A 20,318-nucleotide genomic window follows, 5' to 3' on the forward strand; every position below is an offset into this window, starting at 1 on the left:
TACCAAGTATGAGCTTTTGGAAGGTTGTCTGTATTTGCATCTATCAGGTGGATAGTGAAGAGCCTGGGTCCTGCGGCGCCTGTAGAACCTTGCAAACAGACATTCTAGTTAAGGCCCTTCAAAAACACAACTACGAGCACACTAGTCATTTCTGACACGTATAAACCCTGACAGCAGCGAGGGAGAGATTGGGAAGTCACAGATCCTAAGCACAGAGGTGCGCATGTGCACACATAAACACAGGCCAACGAGTCTAGAGAGAAACAAAATGGGAGTGAGCACACACACCCTTTGCCCAAGACCCTGGAAAGTTGCTGCCTGTTATGAGCAGAAAGTACTGGACTAGAGGAACCAACGGACTGGCTCCAGTATAAGGCAATTCCATGTGTTACAGATGGAACAATTCATGGTATAAGCTAACAAAGGGCAGAAGCATCAAGGAGGAACTGGTGGCAGGTTAACTAGGTGCGCCATGGGCAGCCCTCTGCAGAAGCCTGCTAACTCAGCACCCCTATCAGTCACCTTGCAAAGCCTTGAAGCCCTGGAGGGGAACCCGCGTGGAGCCCGTCACAAACTGCAGCAGCCTGGCCCTTCTCTCCTCATCAAAGGCTTCCACCGCTTGCCAGAACCACTTGACAATATTGCTGTCTCCCATGCAGTGCTTCAGGCGTGTGTTGGACTTCCAGTCATTCAAGTCGATCTTATCCAAGCCACCTATTATGAGCTGATGGATCAAAAATACACAATGTAAGGGGCAGAACGTTTATAGATTTGAAATATGGGTGGGTGGGTGAGTTGTATGCTGTTTTACCGACTACTGTGTTGCTCTTTTATTATTTCTGTTACTGTGAAATTGTCATGCGACTGTTGATTTTGTGATATACTGTTCTCTCTGTGCGTGGAAAGGCGGCGTACAAATCAGGAGCCACACATTCACACCTTCTAACGCAGAGTGCACAAGTATTTACAACTTGGACGCGGGTGGCGCTGTGGGTTAAACCACAGAGCCTAGGACTTGCCGATCAGGAGGTTGGCGGTTCGAATCCCCGCGGTGGGGTGAGCTCCCGTTGCTCGGTCCCAGCTCCTGCCCACCTAGTAGTTCAAAAGCACGTCAAAGTGCAAGTAGATAAATAGGTACCCCTCCGGTGGGAAGGTAAATGCCATTTCCGTGCGCTGCTCTGGTTTGCCAGAAGCGGCTGAGTCATGCTGGCCACATGGCCCGAAAAAATGGCGGACAAACGCCGGCTCCTCGGCCTGTAGAGCGAGATGAGTGCCGCAACCCCAGAGTCATTTGCGACTGGACCTAACGGTCAGGGGTACCTTTACCTTTTACACACAAACAGAACTTTCTGTATCCACTATGCACACCATTTAATTCCACAGTTAAATGTCTTTGAATTTCATTTCCTCCTGGATATAGGACTGGCCAAACCTTTTATGTGCTGATTACTTGTTGTTGTATTGTTGTTGACATCCATTTGTCTCAAGAGAGAATAGGGGCGCTTTGGGGGTTGAAGTCAAACCACTATATTAGCAGCACCTAAGCAACTTTCCCAGGGCACAAGCTTGGGCAGTGTGTCTGGGGATCCTGGCACCAGCCTGGCTGCAGGAGTTGCTGGAAGGAGGCGTACAAGGCACCATCCAACTATTACTAAAATGCAAGTAATACCACCAATCTACGATAATAACTGAACATCAAACTGCTGTGAGAAATGAAAAATAGATACTGCCTTGAGATCTGAAGCGTTTTGACCCAGTGGATCTTCCTAAGTGATCGAGAATTTTTTAACAAAGAATAGGTCACAAAAAATAGCTGTTTGGTTAATCTGTATTGACAATGAGGTTGAGTCGACCACTCAAAGCCACCAAATTGCTATGCACACCTGGAGATCATGAAGGTATGTCAGCCAATACAAAAGGGTTCCACTTTCCTAATGGTGCCCAAACGTCTGGTTTTGGGGGCATTTTATTATCCTGGGGAGATAGTTTTGTCCTCACCCAGCTCAGTGTTTTTGTCTAGCTTTGGAGGTTGGAGTTTGCATATCCTTTTCCTGCCTTTTGTTGATGTGCAAAAGCAGCCACTCAGCTATCTTTTCTGATGGGTGTAGGTAGAACATCAGTGTTCTTTAAACAGTAGTGAGGAGCAAAGAGCAGGCTTAGCATGCCCAGCAGCTTCAGGCAAAACTGTCCCATTCAATATGAAAAGGGGGATTCTCCCCCCCCCGGCACTTAATGGAACACACGAATCACAACGTAATTTGAATGGAGAAAAGAATGCAATACCTCAAGCTCCTTCTGGTCAAAAGGCTTCAGTAGGTGTTGAGGAATAAGTTCATTAAAGCCTTTCTGAAGAGCCAAGAACTGGGCCTCAATTCCTCTCATGAACCGCCAGTTAACGTATAACCTGGGGACAGGGAGCGAATCCAAAGTGAGAACTGAATGCAGAAGTCTTCAAGTGAAATATAACTTGCAACAAAATAGGTACACTCAAGATGTTGCATTCCCCCCCCCCCCCAGGAACTCCCAAGCGAGGAATACTTTGGGAGGAGCAAACAATATTTTTTGCAGGGATCTCATCCCTGTGCATGGTGGGCAGCATGCCTGCCCAATCTCCAGCACCACTGGGGTCCATGTGTCAGGCCCCCATTATGCTGCCAATTCCCACCACCTAAAGGAGGCAGATCTGAGTAAAGTCATCATCCAATTTGGACATCCGTGACCAGTTACAAATTCTGTGTTGATTCTAGCAACAAGCTGCATACAACTATAGGGAGAAAGAGGCAGAGCAGATGAAAGGCACAGCCACAAAGAAGAACACCGAGTGGTACAAGCTGAGAAATGTATTCTGCAAAATACACTTCAAGACCCATCAAGACCACCTCTGGCCTGCAGCTTCAGCAGCAACTGTGTGGGATTAGTCAAGGCTATCATAAGAATGAGATTCCGAATCCAAATAGAAGACACTAGGTGGCAAAAATTAAGGTGTCTCCAGCAACTAGTAGCGCACAAGCACACATATTACAGAGATCACTGGATAACTTTGACCCACAGTTGCACTACATAACTGAAATGTTCTGAACACACAAACTGGTGCAAGTCAAGGAGTGGGGGGAGAGACAGAGAAACTGAGACTGACCACCACCACCTCTGCATTATGAGAGGATAACATTTAACCTCCTCTGGTGGTACCTCACATATTCTTTCTTGTTCTCCTCTGTAACAGAAACATTTCTTCCATTTGGTTTGAGCTCATGTTGCAGAATCCTGCCAAAAGCGTTGTGCTCCACGCAGAAAGTATGGTCCAGAACCGGAGTGATGTCATTCTCTCTGTCAACAAGGCAAAGACTGCAAGTCATTTCTGTACTCTCCAGGGCGCACAAAACATTCTTCTAAAGTAAACATTATGGTAGGAAGAATCCAAACTATTTATTAGGAGTTGATCTAGCGTCTTTTACAATCAAACTCTACCTTTGTTTTGCTGGACAGCACTAGAGATTCTGATGGGGCTACACACTCAAGCGATGGTAGAGGACTATGCAGACGAACAGTGACTTTGAGGGGCTGCAAAGTCCTACTTTGTAGAGCTGCTTCCCCTCACCCCTAGTCTTTTTAAAAAGCTTTCAACTGCGTATGCAATACTTACAGAATCCAAACTAAACTCTTGTGTAGTTCTGGGTCGACTGATTCCAGATCAGATAACTGGATGGGTTTGCCCAGCAGCTGTTTGTAGAAAGGAACGGTGAAACCTCCGTTGATGTAGTGTCCATGGAACACAGCCAGACCCATTATCCGACCAACAAAGTGGAAGTAAGACAGATGATCCTACGAGAAACATTGAAGAGACTCATTATGTGGAAGAGAAGCCCAATGCTGACTTCTTGTGGCTAGACTTATGCCTTCAGCCATTTCCTAGTTCAATGAAAGTTTTGCTTAATGATCTCAAGCCCTCTGGATGAGAAATTAATCAATTTGCACAGAATTCAATGTTACATATACTTAACACAGCTGACTAAATGCATTCAGTCTCAAGACCACAGTCCCACCATACTGCACTACAGGCTTGTGACCATCAGATCATTAGCCACAAACATGGCGATTCATGTTAAAAGCCAATCTACTTGAGCTAATGCAGTTAAAAGCAGGCACTTGGGCCCAATCAACGTTTGCTTGGGAAGGCTACTGTATAATCTCTCTCCATGCAGAACAACAGAGACCTGAAACAAAATGTTGCAGCATAGCATATGCTTGTGCCATTCAAGGTTCAACAAAACCAACTAGGCCCTTTTCTAAGATACTCCATGTCACTCTCCTTCCCAAGTTTTCAATTCTCCCGACAACAGATATGGAGCCTTCTGCAGCCACTGAGATGACTCACTTCTCTGTATGGGCGTTCTCATCCCCCTTCGAAGGTTTTCTTAAAAGTTTTTGTACACATGCTAATCTTGCTAACCCCAAGGCTTTCAATACACATGCTGCTTGGGCTAGACAGGCTGTTTGTCCTGAGTATAGCTGAGGTCATTTCGATCAGTCCCATTAACACATGATGCATTCATAAGGCATAATGTTGTATTTTAAATTGTTGCAACCTACCCTGGGACCTTAGGTTGTACAAGGGAATAATAATAATAAATTAATAAAAATAATAAATTAATAATAATACTCAAGCTAAAACTACCCCCTTTTAGTTTGAAATCAAATATGGGTAAAACTGTTGTAATTTGCCAAATTCTTTCCAGGCAACCAACTGTTTACCTGGGCAACCAATCTGCACCAAATACCACCCTGAACTTTGTGAGGCTGAAAAATAATATGGGTTTTGGACAGAATGGAGATGTAATCAGTTCTGCAAGGCGCGTGTGGGTATGTGTGTTTGAAGTTGTTAACATGCAGTGGATCTTCTAAGGGGCAAAACTATGCAATGAGGGTTTAGTGTGGAACTGACAAGGTAATTAACAAACAAAGTTTTAATTATTCCTTTAATGGGTAAGCTGAGGTTCTACAAAATTAGTCCATTACAAGCCACCGGTGCTTCTCCTCGGTTATGATAGGCACACTTACCTTCACTTGTCTATTTGGTGTTAACTGAAAAAGTAACAGAGATAGGTAGACTCACATAATACCACAAGCAAGGGAAATCTCAGGACTGTGCAAAGGTGGTTCAAACTGCATGTGCCCTGGGAGATTAGAATCAAGCCAGCCCACCCTACTGTTTGCACATTCAACTTGTTGCATAAAGGCTCCTATTTAAACACTGAGCAAAGTGCATTTTGTATACCACAAAACCAAGCGTGCAGCATGCAAAGGTTGGACCCATGTGCTCTAAACATGAAATCGAAAGTGCAAACAGCAGGTGAGGGTGTGAGGGATAGTGAGAGGCTGGATCCCTCTGTGAATATATAGTGAACATCTGCAAAGGGCTTACGGTTGGGATCCAAAGAGCTACTTGAATATACCCAAGAGTCTGCATGCCGCAGCGGTGAACATTTTCATCTCCCTTCCTGAATGGGAGAGTCGACGCCACATCAAAATACTTCTGAAACTCCCGCATTACAAAAGTGATTTGCTACATGGCATGGGAGTGGCTGTTTGAATCTAAAGCCACACTGCTCTCATGGAACCAGATTAGCTGCTGTTTGGACCCTACACCACTACCAGGGTTCAGAGAATTAGCCTGTATTTAAGCCGCATACACACACCTGCTTTGCTTCTAGAATACTTACAGGATTGATAGAGGAGTCTGGATTTATTTGCAGCATATAAATGTTATCCGTGGAGTACTGGAAGAGTCCATAATACGGGTTCAGCATTTCATGGCACAGAAGGTACAACCACTCCCTGCCAGACAAGAGACACATGATAAAATTTGGACATGAGGATGCAGAAAGGGGAGGTATGGGGAAGTCCGAGGAAAGAAGTCTATGAAAGGACATTTTGAAATTATATTTGTTTGTTTGTCTGTTTTTCTTTTATGTTTGTTTGTTATAAAAACTTTTGTAAAACTAATAAAAATTTTATAAAAAAAAAAAAAAAGACAAGAGACACATGTTAGGGAAGAGGCTGGATGGTGGAGTTAAAGCTTACCCCACCCAGTAACGTGTGGATCCATTACTCATTTGATACAGATTGTGACTTCTACAAAAAAGAGGGTCGGGGGTGGGAGAAAATCTAGACTTGGTGCAATGTAAGGAGGCAAATTTGCCTCCTTGAGTCTGACCAAACTGGTCATGAGTCTGACCAAACTGCGGGAGGCAGTGGAAGACAGGAGTGCCTGGAGTGCTCTGGTCCAGGGGGTCACGAAGAGGTGGACACGACTAAACGACTAAACAAGGAGGCAAATTAGGACAAGCCTGTTCCTTTGATCAACTTCTACTGGGAAAGAAAAGAGTACAAGCACTCATTTGTTTCACAGAACTCTTTGGTTAACACTCAATGTGACTACAGTGGACAGAAAATTGGGTCACTTTCCATAACCAAGTATCCTTTTATTAATGCACCATTAGACACAACCAGGGATTCTTTTCAAGCTGGCTTCATTGGCTCTGTCAAGCTGTGTCGTTTGCTTAAACCATAATGACCGTGAGCTGCATGCTGGTGCAGACAGCTAGAGAGACCTTGCTGTGTACTTCTGCTAATCTGTGGGGAAACAACCACGGAGCAGCTAGCTCAGTGTTAGGCTCAAAGTAGCACTCACCGTTTCTTTCCAAATGAGTCATGACCGGAAAGCCAAGAACAAACCTTGGCTCCAGATAATGATAGTGATTTGTTTTGGATTGAAACCACAAGTGCCGGTTTGGACGTAAGACTGTCAAGGATGCTTTAGCTGAGATTCCTGCACTGCAGGGGGTTGGGCTGGATGTCCCTTAGGGGTCCCTTCCAACTCTAAAACCTCACCTAAGTTTATATAGGAAGTCAGGTAAGAGTTTGTTTTCTATTCTGTAAATTAACACATTTCTAAAATATTGTTTTGGCAGCAAGATGAGAGCAAGCTCCTAAAAATCAGTAGAAGGATGGTTACCTAATATGATTAAGCAAAATAATCTTGATTAGAGCTGAAGACAGCAATATAATGGTACTGCATATCTTTTTGTACTTTTGTGTGTCTGTCTCTAGATTTTTTAATTGTCCGTAGTCAATGACTGCTAGAAAGCAACTTGCAAAGAACACCTCCAAGATAATCCTAATGTAAGTTCTGTTTAACATGTAATTTTCAGAAATGCAAGTTATGGAAACTTAACAATGTAAACGTTACCAAATCATTGTATCTCTCTCTCTCCACACACAAAATAAAATCTTATTCCCAATAAGGCACATCTACAATTTTCTTCAATATGACTTTTATACAGGGGTTATGTATTTGTTCTTGTAAACACAACTAAAAGGATACAAAAGGACACTCCAGATAGTTTTGATCATGTGACTGGTGAAGAGGAAGCTGCTAAACAAAGGGAATTCTACATTAACTTAGTTTCTGGAAATACTTTGGCGACTGCCTGGTTTCTGTGATGATGTGTTGAGAGTTTCTACCTGGGGTAACACTGTATGTGGGTTTATTGCACAACATGGGTCCCCCTGAAGCTAAATGGAGGCATTTGAATAGGCTGTGCTAGAGCATTCAGCAGCCGTCTAGACAGATATAAAGCACAGACAAGATAAACTCTTGCAACACGCCAGTGATGACAAGGGAGAGGTCAAACGGGAAGCGCTCCAGACAACAAGAATTTTGTCTAGAGAATTTAAGATCAGAGAATGTATCACTGGAGTTAGACAAAAGAAAAGTCTTACTCAGGGCAATTTTAGTCACTGGCACACTCAGCCCTTGGAAGAGCTTCCCAACTCGGATGCAAGAGAGGAATCAGCATTACAATCAGATCCCTGGATTAGACACAGACCTATCACCAGGAGCAGCGCAATGCAAAAGATTGTGTCCAAGCCCTACTCACAGTAACCCCATTGAAATTAATGGACCTACATTAATTATGTCCATTTCACTGAGTCTACTCTAAGTAAAACTAACATTGATTGCAACCCTCAGATGCCAGAGGGTTATATCCAAGTTAAGATAAAGAGAATGTAAAACATCTTCAAAAACTATTATAGCAATTTAGAGAAGTAGATATATTATGTTGTCCTTTCTCAACTTGGGGTTCCCAGGTGTTGCCATTAATTTGATTTTAATTTGATTTAATTAATTTTATAATGAATGTTTTAGAATGTTGGACTATTTTGATTGTTGTTAGCCGCCCTGAGCCCAGCTTCGGCTGGGGAGGGCGGGATATAAATAAAATTTTTTTTTATTATTATTATTATTATTATTATTATTATTATTATTATTATTATTATTATTTATTGTTGGGCTACCACTCCCCTCATCCTTAACTGTGCTGCCCCTGCTGGCTATGGATGATAGGAGTTGTAATTCAACATCTGGGGCCAGAGATTGAGAAAGTCTCCCTTAAAGGCTAACATTGTGGCATATACTTTTATAGGAACACATAGGACTCTTGATTTCTGGCATCTTTCCGAAAATTATTTTTAATTTAGAAGGAAGAAAATGATTGTTGTGTGTCTAGTTATTCAGGAGACAGTTTCATAAAGCACTGGATTCTAGAGCCACTGAGTATTTCATAAAAAAACATACCATTAAAAAGCGCAACTTCCAAATGTGAGGGCAAAATCGAGAAGTACTAAATTTTAAAACCTTTAATTCTGTGTTGATCTGAAGAGCAATGGCATTAAAATATGACATATGGAGGAGAGCAAGAACGTACAAGCTTTCAAACACCACAGAACCTGTCTTAAAGGCAGAAGCTGTCAATGTTCACATCTCCATAGCTTTTAATCTTTCTGAGTCCCTGGAAATTCAAAAACTTGATTTGTTACTATTTCAATATTTTTAAAAACAATGCTTACATTTATTAACACCCCACCTTTCTGTCTCAGTAGGCTTCCTCTTCTGCCAGACATTGCACATTAGCTATTAAGAGGCCATCTCTCCTGGGTGGAACGAGGCCGCCATTATTTTAAGCAGGGCAGGGGGCAGAAGGGGTCACTTGCTGCTCCAGCCTGTTGAGGGGACAAGGCGCAGAGGCAGAGCCCCCTGCCCAGCTTGGGGAAAGGGGGCAAATAGGACCATGCTGCTGGATCAAGCCCAAGGCTTGTAAAGGCTGGCCCTTGTAATGCCAAACCTTGGTAAATTGTACCATTACACGCTAAGGCTGACTTCATTCGTGGGTTTGATAAAATGTTCCTTTGATTTTTTTATCTGCAATATTTGGAGGGCTTCCTTTGCCCAGTACATGTCATTTTAAGAACCTGTCTTTCACCTTGCCACTCCACCATAATCCAAGCCTTCTTCTCCTCGAAATTTCACCATCAGTCTCTTCTTTAGATCTTTTGGCCTCATCTTCATTATCTGCCGGTATGATTCCTGTAGTAAGAAACAGAGGTATACTCTCAGGAAATGAACACTTTTTCAACAGTAGCTGCTCTTCACATATCATGGGGGTATCTAGAGGCGCCCTTCTTGCACCACTGCTCAAGTCATAGCCCTCAGGAAATTTTAGCTGTGTTTAGAATGGCAAACCTTCCTTATAGCTGCTGAGCAGTGATTTTTTTATCTCAAATTTAACATCATTTGACATTAGGTTCACTTTGTGATTCATTCTAATGGCTTTCGTTATATCTTTAGGCCTCACAGGGGCAGCATTTATGATAAGCTGCATCTGCAGAAATCCAGAGCCATTACATAGATGCACTGGAAAGGCTAAACCTCCCACTATCTTAGACCCAGATCGCCATACCTCAAATATTTCTTCCCTCGAGACTTCGATGCGGCAGTGGCCAGCTTGGGGTTGCTGGAGGGAGAGCTCATGCCTGAGAATCTTGAGCTTCTGGACCAAGTCTCGCTCGTATCTCTGGGCAGGCAACTCCTCGCTGTCTTCCAATGATCCCTCACTCGGCACTGGCAAAGGCTGGTTGGGTTCTTTTAGTTGGCATTGGTGACTGGAGGGAAAGGTGAGAAGATTACTCTCAAAAGGGAATGAAGGAGGAAGGATTGCCACTACAGTGGGAAGCCACATAGTCTCTTGACATCAGTATCTAGAACGTTGGTGCGGGTTTTGATCTGTTTTTAGTTACTGCTGGCTTTAATTCTTTGAATTATTGTTCATTAACTTTTTTTAACTGACTGTTTTATTCTTTTGGTAAACCATTTTGAAAGGTTTTTTTTACAATAAGCGATGTATAAATTTTATGAAATAAAAGAAATCAGTATCAGGAAACAAGATTAGACAAACTTTTCATAACTTATAAAGAACTAGATAAGGAAATTGATTACACAAAGGTATAGTCTGATGCAGCAAATAAAAAAGTGTCTCCTGTGGTAGCTTTAACTCATTTATGCTACCATATATTGGTTTTCAAGACAATAGCAACATGCATCAAATATTTTTATACTTCCATAATACTAGCATTCGTACTTCTTTACTTGTAGTAGTGGAACTGCTTCTCCAGGTCCATTTTTAGAGCTATAGTTACACTACAAAAACCCTCATGTAACACAATGAACAACTGGAGCCAACAAACTCAACAAATCTTACTTCATTATGTGACATGCAGTTTTGTACTTATTTCAAAAGCACAAATACTCCTGTGTCCACTATGGAACACAGAAGCAGGCAGTTAAATGAAACTTCAGATCAGCTATTCAGAAATCAAAAACGAAAATGAAAATGAAGCAATGGCTTTCATCAGACCAATATATGTTTTGAGACTGTGGAAGCAAGCTTTTGCATTAAACAAACATTTCCTTCATCATAGGTGTTCATAATGTAGATCAAACGAGCCACCCACCCACCGATACGAGATCAGTTGCAGAGCACATTTTTATGTATATAGGAAGATACAGGTAAGGGTGTGTGTGTGTGTGTGTGTGTGTGTGTGTGTGTAAGGCTGTTGTCATGTAGCAGTTCACGTGACCACCAACGGGCAGCCACACCGATCCAATTTGAGGCACGTCTGGCAGGCAGGTGAGCGAGCAAGCAATAAGCATGGGTGGAAGGCGGCCCAGGAGAACTGTTTAACAGAAGCGGGGGCACCTCACTGGCAGAGGGATATATAAGGTTTGAAGGGTTGTTTTTTTACAACTGAGCAGTATATCAATTTTACGAAACAAGGGCCTGGGCGGGGTTGGCTGGCAGAGCCTGGAGCCTTCAAATCAAACAGGATGGGAAAGAGACCCATCAGCCACTGCCAGTCAAGAGCAGGCAGCAGGCGGCCACATTATGACATATCAGCACATATCAAAGCCCTCTCAGTGTCAAAAGTAAATTGGAATGTAGTGCAGTGGGGGAGGGGCACAGTGAAACTCATTTGCATGTTGCGTTGTTCTTTGGATTCTACTCTACTTTCATCAAGCATTTGGCCTTGCGGGCAGGAATCAGCTTGCAACATCCCTCTCTGGGGGAAAACAAATTATTTTAGTACTGAAATTTTCTTTGCCCATGCAGCCCCACTGCGCTTGCTCCGCTTGTGCTGCTGGGTCAGCTGTTATGATTCTGAGCCACAGAAGCACATGGCAACACATTGCTTTCTTACTTCATGATGTGATGCAGTCTTGGGTCTGTGAATTGTGTGGTTCTGTTATTATGATCTACAAAATATATTCTTCCCGACACTGTACTTCTAACTTCCCAACCTGGTGGTAGAGGTCCAAGTTCATCACAATTCACACTGTTAAGGTCTCTATGAAAAGCAAAAGAACAATTTAAACATACATATGTAAGCTTAACACTAACATTTATCTTAGAAAAAACATGAGGAACTCTGAGGTGCTGGGAGGGGGGGGAATGATAAAGGGCATCAATTTTTGGTTAACAAACCCTAACTTATATAGAAATAACATTCCCCCCCCCCTAAGTATGAGGTTTTATAAGGAACTATCTGAAGTGTATTTTTTTTCCAAACACAGGTACAAGCTACCTGCCCAAACCCAGATGAGCTCAAGACTGCCATACATACCTTGGTATCCTGGGGTCATGCCATGTGCTAACACCAGTTTGTGTATGTAAAAAGTAAACTTGTCCCTGTACTGTTGTCCTTTGTTCTACAAAGATAGGGAAAAGATGCTACAGTGAGCAGTCCAAAGGAAAAACTGTGCATCAACAAAATATCTGCGAAATCTCAGCTAAAGCTTAAAAGCAGCTGTATATAGCATTACTTAGAATGTACTATTTGCCCTAGTTATGAGTAAAAAGAAACAGCAATACAAAGAACTGCATCAGATACTTGACACAGCTTACATGTTCACAAAAAGAGCTTACCATTTTTGTCACCCACCCAATTCCAGTTCACCTCACCTATACCATCCCATATCGATCCAGAAAGACACTTCTTTGTTCGCGATTATTTCCATAGGCTTTAAGATGAACAATTACTATGAACATGGGGTGTTGTGGCTCCCTATGCACAGCTCCCTTTGTAGAAGGCTCTCAAGGAACCATCTCCATTCTGCAAGGCCATTTGCTTTTTCACACAGATCTACTGGGCGACGGGAAGGGGGTGAAGAGACATGAACCTTTGGAAGACAGCTAATAGTTACCAGTGAATGTGTGTATGCCCTGTGTAAGCATCTGACACTCTGGGGAGCAGCTGCTACATCAGCTTTGTACAACCTGGTGCCCTCCAAATTTTGCTGGACTACAACTCCCAGCAACCCCAGCCAGTATGGCCAATGGAGCAACAACTGGGGGAAAAACTGCGAATCTACTAAAATGATTTCATTTGTCTTGGAACAGGCAAAGCATCCACACTCCCTTTCTGCTTCCCACCAGTTATCCAAGCCCCCTGGTCCAAATATATATATTTATATATATACACGGGAAGACACCCGAAGACACCAAAACCTGCATTCCTGTACCCGTGAAAATCTACGAAAGCAAATATATATATATATATATATATATATATATATATATATATACACTTTCGTAGATTTTCACGGGTACAGGAATGCAGGTTTTGGTGTCTTCGGGTGTCTTCCCGTGTAAGAGTCGGGGTGTCTGTGCGACGTTTCGACGAGGTCTCACTCGTCATCTTCAGGCTGGTGCTTTCGGCTTCTTGTTACTGGAACAGAGCAGAGTCTGGTGTTTGAGTTCCTATAAATACTGTTGAGGGGTGTGGTGTATAGCCTCCAACGTTCTGGGCAAAGAGGAAGTTCCTAGATTAGTGTGCCTTTTCTTCTTTTGTTCCTTAATTACTTGAGGGATATCAAGTGTATATATATACACTTGCCAGCAGGCAGTAAATGACAGAATATAACACCAGCAGTGCTGTCATAATACATGTTGACTACAGACCAGTATATAATGAAATCCACTCACTCACCCCGCCACCTCAAAAAGTCCTCAAAAAGAAAAACCAAGGAAAACAAACCACACCTTCATGAAGAAATCAGAAAATGTGTTTAAAAGGGAAACTTACAACTAGCAAGACAGACCAGGGGGAGTTCCAAGAAAAAAACTGAATATAGTTGAGAGGGTGGTTTTAAGCCTCAGGCAGACTTGGGGAGGCAGGAGGCTGTGCCCCTTCAGCAATACATGCTCCCTGCACCCCTTGGTCTGGCTGGCTAAGCTGGGGAGCAGAAAGCAGCACTGCACAGGAGACAGGCAGGAGTCCAGGTTGCTATGCCCTTAGGACCTTCTGCACTGGTCCAGGAGCAATGTAAAACTGCTTCGGCCTTTGCTACTTGGGCAGCCACATGGCAGGTTGTCCACAGACGCTTGAAGCAGGCAAGATATATTGCTCATAATACAGCTGCCCAAGCTGGTCAATTAAAAGCTATTTGCACTTTAGTAACCTAGAACAGAGTTTTCTCTAGACAATAGTATTTTAAATGTATTTAGGCTAAACTGTGTCACTTGGACAAGTGCCCCAGTTTCACATGGAATGAAAGAGGTACAAAAATAAAGAGTGATGGTTAAGAGTTCACCAGACCCTACTTTCTCTCATAACTTCCTTTACTGTATATGTACTTGTGTTTGAGGGTGGGGGTCAGTTACATTGCACAATCAAGGTAGAATCGTGCAAGAAATCTATGTTCTCTCAAATGACTTAATTTGGAATATAATGACAGCAGATGAGATCCAAAGTGCTGCGCAGAAACCAGAAACTCCTTGCTGCAAATAAGGGCAAGAAGGGAAATTAGATGGGGGGGGGGACTGGGAGACGGAGCTCTACAGATACTGAACACCCCAACCCCACAACCACTTGAACTCTCCACTGCATACCAAAGATTTAAATGCAGTCAACAACATTTCAGAGCTACCCTCTCTGCAGACCAGATGAGTTTTCTGAAAACCCAATCTTAACTTTGCTTTCCTGCACTGGATGAAAATGTCTCCTCTGGCCTGAAGAGCATGCAAATGCACGCAAACAGAATTTCTTAGGACACGTATCAGAGATTGCTCCTCTTACCATAGCCTTCAGGCAGGTCAGGCGATGGGGACTGATGACCATGTGGCCTATTTTGGGGGGTTTGTACATGGCCTCTCACATCAGGAGTCCGTAAACGCTGCACCTGGAGTGTCTGGTCCTGACTGGGGGATTCCACAAATCTACAGTTCCCTCCTCCAGCAGCTCCAGTGCTGTCTGTGTATGGCGCTGGCTCCTCCATGTAACAGCTCAGTGGCCTTCCAGGTCCTGAGTCTTCGTAAACCGTTCTGAAATAAGGGAGGCTCATAAAGTTAGAAAATTTCACACAAGCCTAGGAGAATGTTAGGGGAATTTCATTCAGGGAAATAACTGGACTTCAAGCATAGATCATCACTGAAAAAGACAGTCTCAGAAGGCTTATGTCAAGGTAAGAGTGTCTTGAAGGCACTAAGCAGATCTCCTCTAACAAGGGGCTGGAGAAATTCTGCCAGGAGTCAGCCATGAAACCTCTGTTCTGGATTCAATATTGTGACAAGGGGAGACAGTCACTTGTGAGCAGAGCAGGAAGAGTTATACCAGGATGAAGGCAAAGATGCAGCCCTTCCAGAGTCAACCTTCCCTGCTTTTTACAGTTGACCAAGGTTGATTAGGTTGGCCTGATTGCTAGTCCCCATTTTGTGTTTCACTTGCAGACCTTAAGAATGAACTCCTAGCTAACAAAATCAATGAGATTTTGACTCCTTCCATTTTTTTAAAAAAAGTTTACTTAACAATTAACATGCTCCAGAACAAAAACACAGATCTTGTTCATTCATTTAACTGAGTAAGATGACTATGAATCAGGAGATCCAGGGGATTCCACTAGGAAATGAAATACCTACCCTTCATTCTCCAGCAGCCCCCTGCAATCTACAACAGACCCTCCTGTGCCTATCCTGTCCCGTGTCTGTAAGCTGACTGGAATGAGAAAAAGAAATGAAAGCCATGATTAAAATCCATAGGTGCAAAAACCTATTCAACCCCAGTTAAAATGCAAGGAACACAATGGAGAAGCTTCATTCAATTGGCAAGCATTCCTACACTTTTTAATAATCCACGTGCATATTCAAGATTTCACCCCTCCTTACAACAGTAAACACCCCAAATATTTTGATTGGTGTTTTTAGAGTTATTATGGATAATACACAGACTCAGAGCAGACCCACTGAAATCAGTAGACTTAAATTACGTCAGTTGACTTCAGCGAGTCCACCCAGGGTATGACTTAGTTGGCTACTGCCTTATACTTTTATATTGTGATGATACAATGTCATTCATAAATCATAATATGACACTCCTTAAGAAAACAGCCGTTTAAGGCTACAATCCTTAAATGAGACTAAGTCTCACTGAATTCATTGTGGTTTACTCCTGAGTATACATACATAGGGCTGCGCTCTAATTCTGCTATCCAAAATGTGCTAAATGTGCAAATAATTATTTCTACTTCTACAAATTAAAAATAACACATAACCTAGGCTTTGATATTTTTCTAACAAGAAATACTCTACTTTGGATAAAAATGTGAAGGATTCTGCATAAACAGATATTTGCCTCTCAAAACTGTTGGAAAGCAGAACATTTGCCACTAGGCGGCATTCTAAAATGGAGCATCTTTTTTTTTTGCCTGTTATGCATTTCTTCTTTCAGAAAAAGACAGTTTCTCACATCCATGGTTTTCCAAACATGCTTTCCAGACAGCAAGACAGAGCAACAGCCTACAGAATGCTGAGCATGCAATCCAAGTCAGAATGCAACAACTTCACTTGCAAGTTTAACACCATACTAACATTGGACAAAACAAATCCCACCCAGTGGCTGGAGCAGAGCCAGTTGCCAATCACTGCCCCCCAAAATTTACATGCTTCTCACTGAAAGAAGTTTCCTGTCTCAGAGCAGCTGGAGTGAGAGATCTGACAAGCTACTCACCCTGGAATAATTGACAGTCTACTGCAGGCTTCCTCAGCCTCGGCCCTCCAGATGTTTTTGGCCTACAACTCCCATGATCCCTAGCTAGCAGGAGCAGTGGTCAGAGATGATGGGAATTGTAGTCTCAAAAATATCTGGAGGGCCGAGGTTGAAGAAGCCTGCAGTAGACTATCAATTATAAAGTCTACTGCTTTATAACCGCCGCTGAACATTCTCACAATACTACAACATTTCATAAGTTAAAAAGCCCCAAGGTGACTTTAAAAGTCTTGTTTTCTAAGAACTGCAAGTGAATAGGCTATGCAAGTCTCCTATGGGAGTGAATTCATGAGCGAGGGCACTCTCCGTATATTTGATTAGGTTTGAATCTCCAACAAAGGAGACATTCCAACAAAAAGATCTTAAGACGGGAAGTTTCTGTGGGGAAGACACTTTTAAAGTCCCTAGCACTTGAGCTTAGAGTAACGCCTACACCTTGAAGCTTGCTCAGAACCTAGAAACCAGCAACTCTTAGGTTTTGCACATGCCAAGCTGCTAACCCCATCAGCACCAGGCAGACAGAGTTAGAACTGGATGAAGCTGCCAATCCTGAAGAGAGCATCACATAAAGTACTTTTGAACTTGAGAACCTCTCTATATCCAAGGCTCTGAAGGAAAGAGATACTATTTTTGTTATCTATGCAGACAGGAATGTTTTCCTCTTACCCACTATCTGGCCTCGTACTGCATCGGTATCTGTGGGGTTTAGTTTGCATAGATCCAAACGCTGGTCTGCAAATGAACAATTGGAAAAAAAAACTTGACCCAAGAGTGTACTCAGCTGGCAATCGACATTCAGTACTCAGACACAAGTCACTGTCAATCACAGCAAACACTGAGTAAGTATTACATGCTTACATCCAGTATCTTTTAGCCTACTGATGGCATTGGAAAGGAGTCGAACACACCCCAGGAAGCCAGCTCCCTGCTTTTTGTGTATTTTCTTGTGGTTCCAGACACTGATGGTGATAGAATCCGATTTCCCAACATATCTAGGATAATCAGTTTGAGAAAGATACTTGGTTGAGGTTTATTCTTTGCTATGGCATAGCATTTATGTCCATGAAAAGCGAGCTCATTTTAATAATTCATTGGTCACGTCGCAACTTTATCAAATATAGAAACGTAATTATTCATTAGATGGCTATAATTTTACACAGCGTGCTAAAGTGATAATGCAGCAGCTCTTGTTAATTACAGACAACCTTATTACAAACTGGGGAGCGCCGAGCTCATTAGGGTATGGAGACAGAATTCAAGGAGGGAGGCAGAGTGACTCCATCAATACACTGTGGGTTTAATCTTACTAGACAGGACAAGTGAAGCTATCAGTATATAGATAGGCTCCAAAGAGTCACTCACTCTGTGCACCCAAGAGCAATCGGGTTTCTAAAAATAAAAGTAAAAAACCCTTATGGCAAGCCGTTTCTGAACAGAAGGGACTTTCAATAATATATTCCAAAATGGCATATGGCTCTTATCCTTCAAGAAGAATAAAAACAAAACAAAAATCCACCAGGCATGTGCAAGCCCTTAGGCACACTTAAAACAGTCCTTTGGGTCCTGGCTGGAGTATTTAGATTTCAATGCATGCCTGGGAGAGTGAAAACTTGCAAGTTATCAACAGAGCCATGACTCCATAGCACTCATGCCTGGGGAGCAGACATGCACTCTTCCCCTGCAACAGCTGCTAGGAAAAGCCAGGAGTCATATAGACTACCGTATTTTTCGCCCCATAGGACACACCGGCCCATAGGACGCACCTAGTTTTTTTGGGGGGGGGGAAATAAAAGGAAAAAATGTTTATTTCCCCCCCAGGTGCGCTGCGCTAATCCCGAAGCTTGGGGCGTGCGGAGCTGAGCGCGCCCCAAGCTTCTGGGTGCCGGCAAGCAGTCCTTGCTGGCTCTCCCAGGGCTAGCGGACTGCCTGCCGGCACCCAGAAGCCTGGGGCGCGCTGAGCTCCGCACGCCCCAAGCTTCGGGATTAGCGCAGCGCTCCGCTAGCCCTGGGAGAGCCGTGCGGCTCTCCCACGGCTAGCGGAGACCTTGCCAGCACCCAGAAGCTTGGGGCGCGCTGAGCTCCGCACGCCCCAAGCTTCGGGATTAGTGCAGCGCACCTGGGGGGGAAATAAACACACGGCTCTCCCAGGGCTAGCAGACCGCTGCGCTTATCCTGAAGCTTGGGGCGTGTGGAGCTCAGCGCGCCCCAAGCTTCTGGGTGGAGGCAAGCTCTCCGCTAGCCCTGGGAGAGCTGGGTCTCCCACAGCTAGCGGATAGCTTCCTGAAGCCTGGAGAGCAAGAGGGGTCGGTGCGCACCGACCCCCCTTGCTCTCCAGGCTTCAGCGAAAGCCTGCATTCGCCCCATAGGACGCACACACATTCCCCCTTCATTTTTGGAGGGGGAAAAGTGCGTCTTATAGGGCGAAAAATACGGTATATCCTGCCAGTTCCCAAGAGGAAGTGCTCCAGCACCAGGAACAAAATCTTATGTGGGAGGTGATACTTTCTCATGCAGTCACTGCAGAACCTTGTAAGAGCAGCAGTTGGAGCACCATACCTGTTTCAGTCACCACTGCCTTCTTACTTGCTATTTCAGAAACCTCTTGTTTATGGCAAGATGGCTAACAACAAAGAAAATTACCTTGAAGCCCAGCCATAAGGCAGAAAGGTGAGATATAAAATTTCAAAATTAATAAACAGATGAACATAAGGCTGGACATAAGATAGTCTCTTTCTTTTTCAGACTCGACACCCATTCTGTGATTTACCCTTCACAGAACAGATAACTCACAGATCATAGTGTTGGTTCCACTTGGGATCTAGCGTGTTCTTCACAGTGTCAGTTGAGTGGCACTGACCAGAACCGTCCACCACCACCTTTGCAAATGGGTCAGGAAGCCCTGGAAAGAATCAAAAGAAAAAAATCACCATGAAGACCCATTCAGGAGGAACAATGCTACCCAACAGCTAGACTGCTTTCACTGGGCGGTGGGGGAATGAAACTATAGCACCAGTTTCACTAGCTGGCACTGGCAGCAGTGTTTAGAACATAAGCTTTCCCCCGCAAAAGATTTTGTCCACTTGGAAGTAGGGGGAAAGAATCCCTCCAAAGCATGATATGTAAACAGTTCCATAGAATAGCACTTCATTAGTAAACTGAAATTTCGGGACAGGAGCACAGAGTCTGTGGACTACAACTCTCATCATTTCTGATCATTGACTATTCTGGCTGGGACTGATAGAAGATGGAGGGCTGTTAAGCTCCCCATCTCTGTTCCATGAAATGTGAGGGGTTGTTACAGCTAAGGCAGCATTCCCAAGTCCTCATTGTATGAGTTTCCATCTGTCACACCAAGCTCCTTCAAGGAGAGGCTGTTTGACCATGGGCATTTGAAACAGCAAGCCAATTCTCATGTTAATTCACTGTGACTTGATACTGCTATGTCACAAGAGCAGATATTTACCAGGCCTTACACTGCCATTCCTGAGTTAGAGGAATAAGAAGGGAAGAGTGGAAGGAAATAAAATTATTTGTCCATGGTTGTCGGGGTCAAGATCCAATTTTAGGAAACTAGCTCACCGGAGAAGGGGCAGCACATAGCACACTGCTACATAGTCTGTACAAAATAACTTTCAGACAGTTATGGCTCTGGCTCCTGAGAAACTATCATTAAATGACACCCAAAGAGTAAAAAATGGGCCTACCATTAATATAATAGCTTAAGGTGCATACAAAAAAATGGAAAATTGTATAAGAACTACTTACTGAAGAAATCTTTTTTTGCAAGGTTCTTGGCACAAAGCACTACAAAAAAAGAAGAGGAAAACTTATCAAATTCTACCCATATCTTACTACAAACCACTTAAGCAGGGGAAAAGTGT

At 43.4% G+C, this 20,318-nt stretch overlaps 1 protein-coding gene across 3 annotated transcripts in view; it reads right to left on the bottom strand.

Annotated features, from left to right (window-relative positions):
- The window catches only part of SMURF1 (SMAD specific E3 ubiquitin protein ligase 1), a 53,046-nt gene that overhangs the window by 4,592 nt on the left and 28,136 nt on the right, over nt 1–20,318 (bottom strand). Inside the window, exons 2-17 of one of the 3 annotated variants that reach the window (XM_082199727.1) lie at nt 20,203–20,241; nt 19,228–19,336; nt 17,296–17,429; nt 17,104–17,169; nt 15,312–15,387; nt 14,473–14,717; nt 12,019–12,103; nt 11,596–11,742; nt 9,801–10,002; nt 9,324–9,427; nt 5,721–5,835; nt 3,644–3,822; nt 3,190–3,327; nt 2,284–2,404; nt 523–724; nt 4–79 (exon numbers count right to left, since the gene is read on the bottom strand). In XM_082199727.1, the coding sequence (XP_082055853.1) occupies nt 4–79; nt 523–724; nt 2,284–2,404; nt 3,190–3,327; nt 3,644–3,822; nt 5,721–5,835; nt 9,324–9,427; nt 9,801–10,002; nt 11,596–11,742; nt 12,019–12,103; nt 14,473–14,717; nt 15,312–15,387; nt 17,104–17,169; nt 17,296–17,429; nt 19,228–19,336; nt 20,203–20,241 (2,038 nt within the window). Of the gene's footprint in view, nt 1–3; nt 89–522; nt 725–2,283; nt 2,405–3,189; nt 3,328–3,643; nt 3,823–5,720; nt 5,836–9,323; nt 9,428–9,800; nt 10,003–11,595; nt 11,743–12,018; nt 12,104–14,472; nt 14,718–15,311; nt 15,388–17,103; nt 17,170–17,295; nt 17,430–19,227; nt 19,337–20,202; nt 20,242–20,318 lie in introns of all 3 variants that reach the window. The other 2 variants (XM_082199726.1, XM_082199728.1) reach the window with 2 other exon arrangements.

Source organism: Podarcis vaucheri (assembly GCF_965113315.1).
Source record: "Podarcis vaucheri genome assembly, chromosome: 14".
Lineage (NCBI taxonomy): Eukaryota > Metazoa > Chordata > Lepidosauria > Squamata > Lacertidae > Podarcis > Podarcis vaucheri.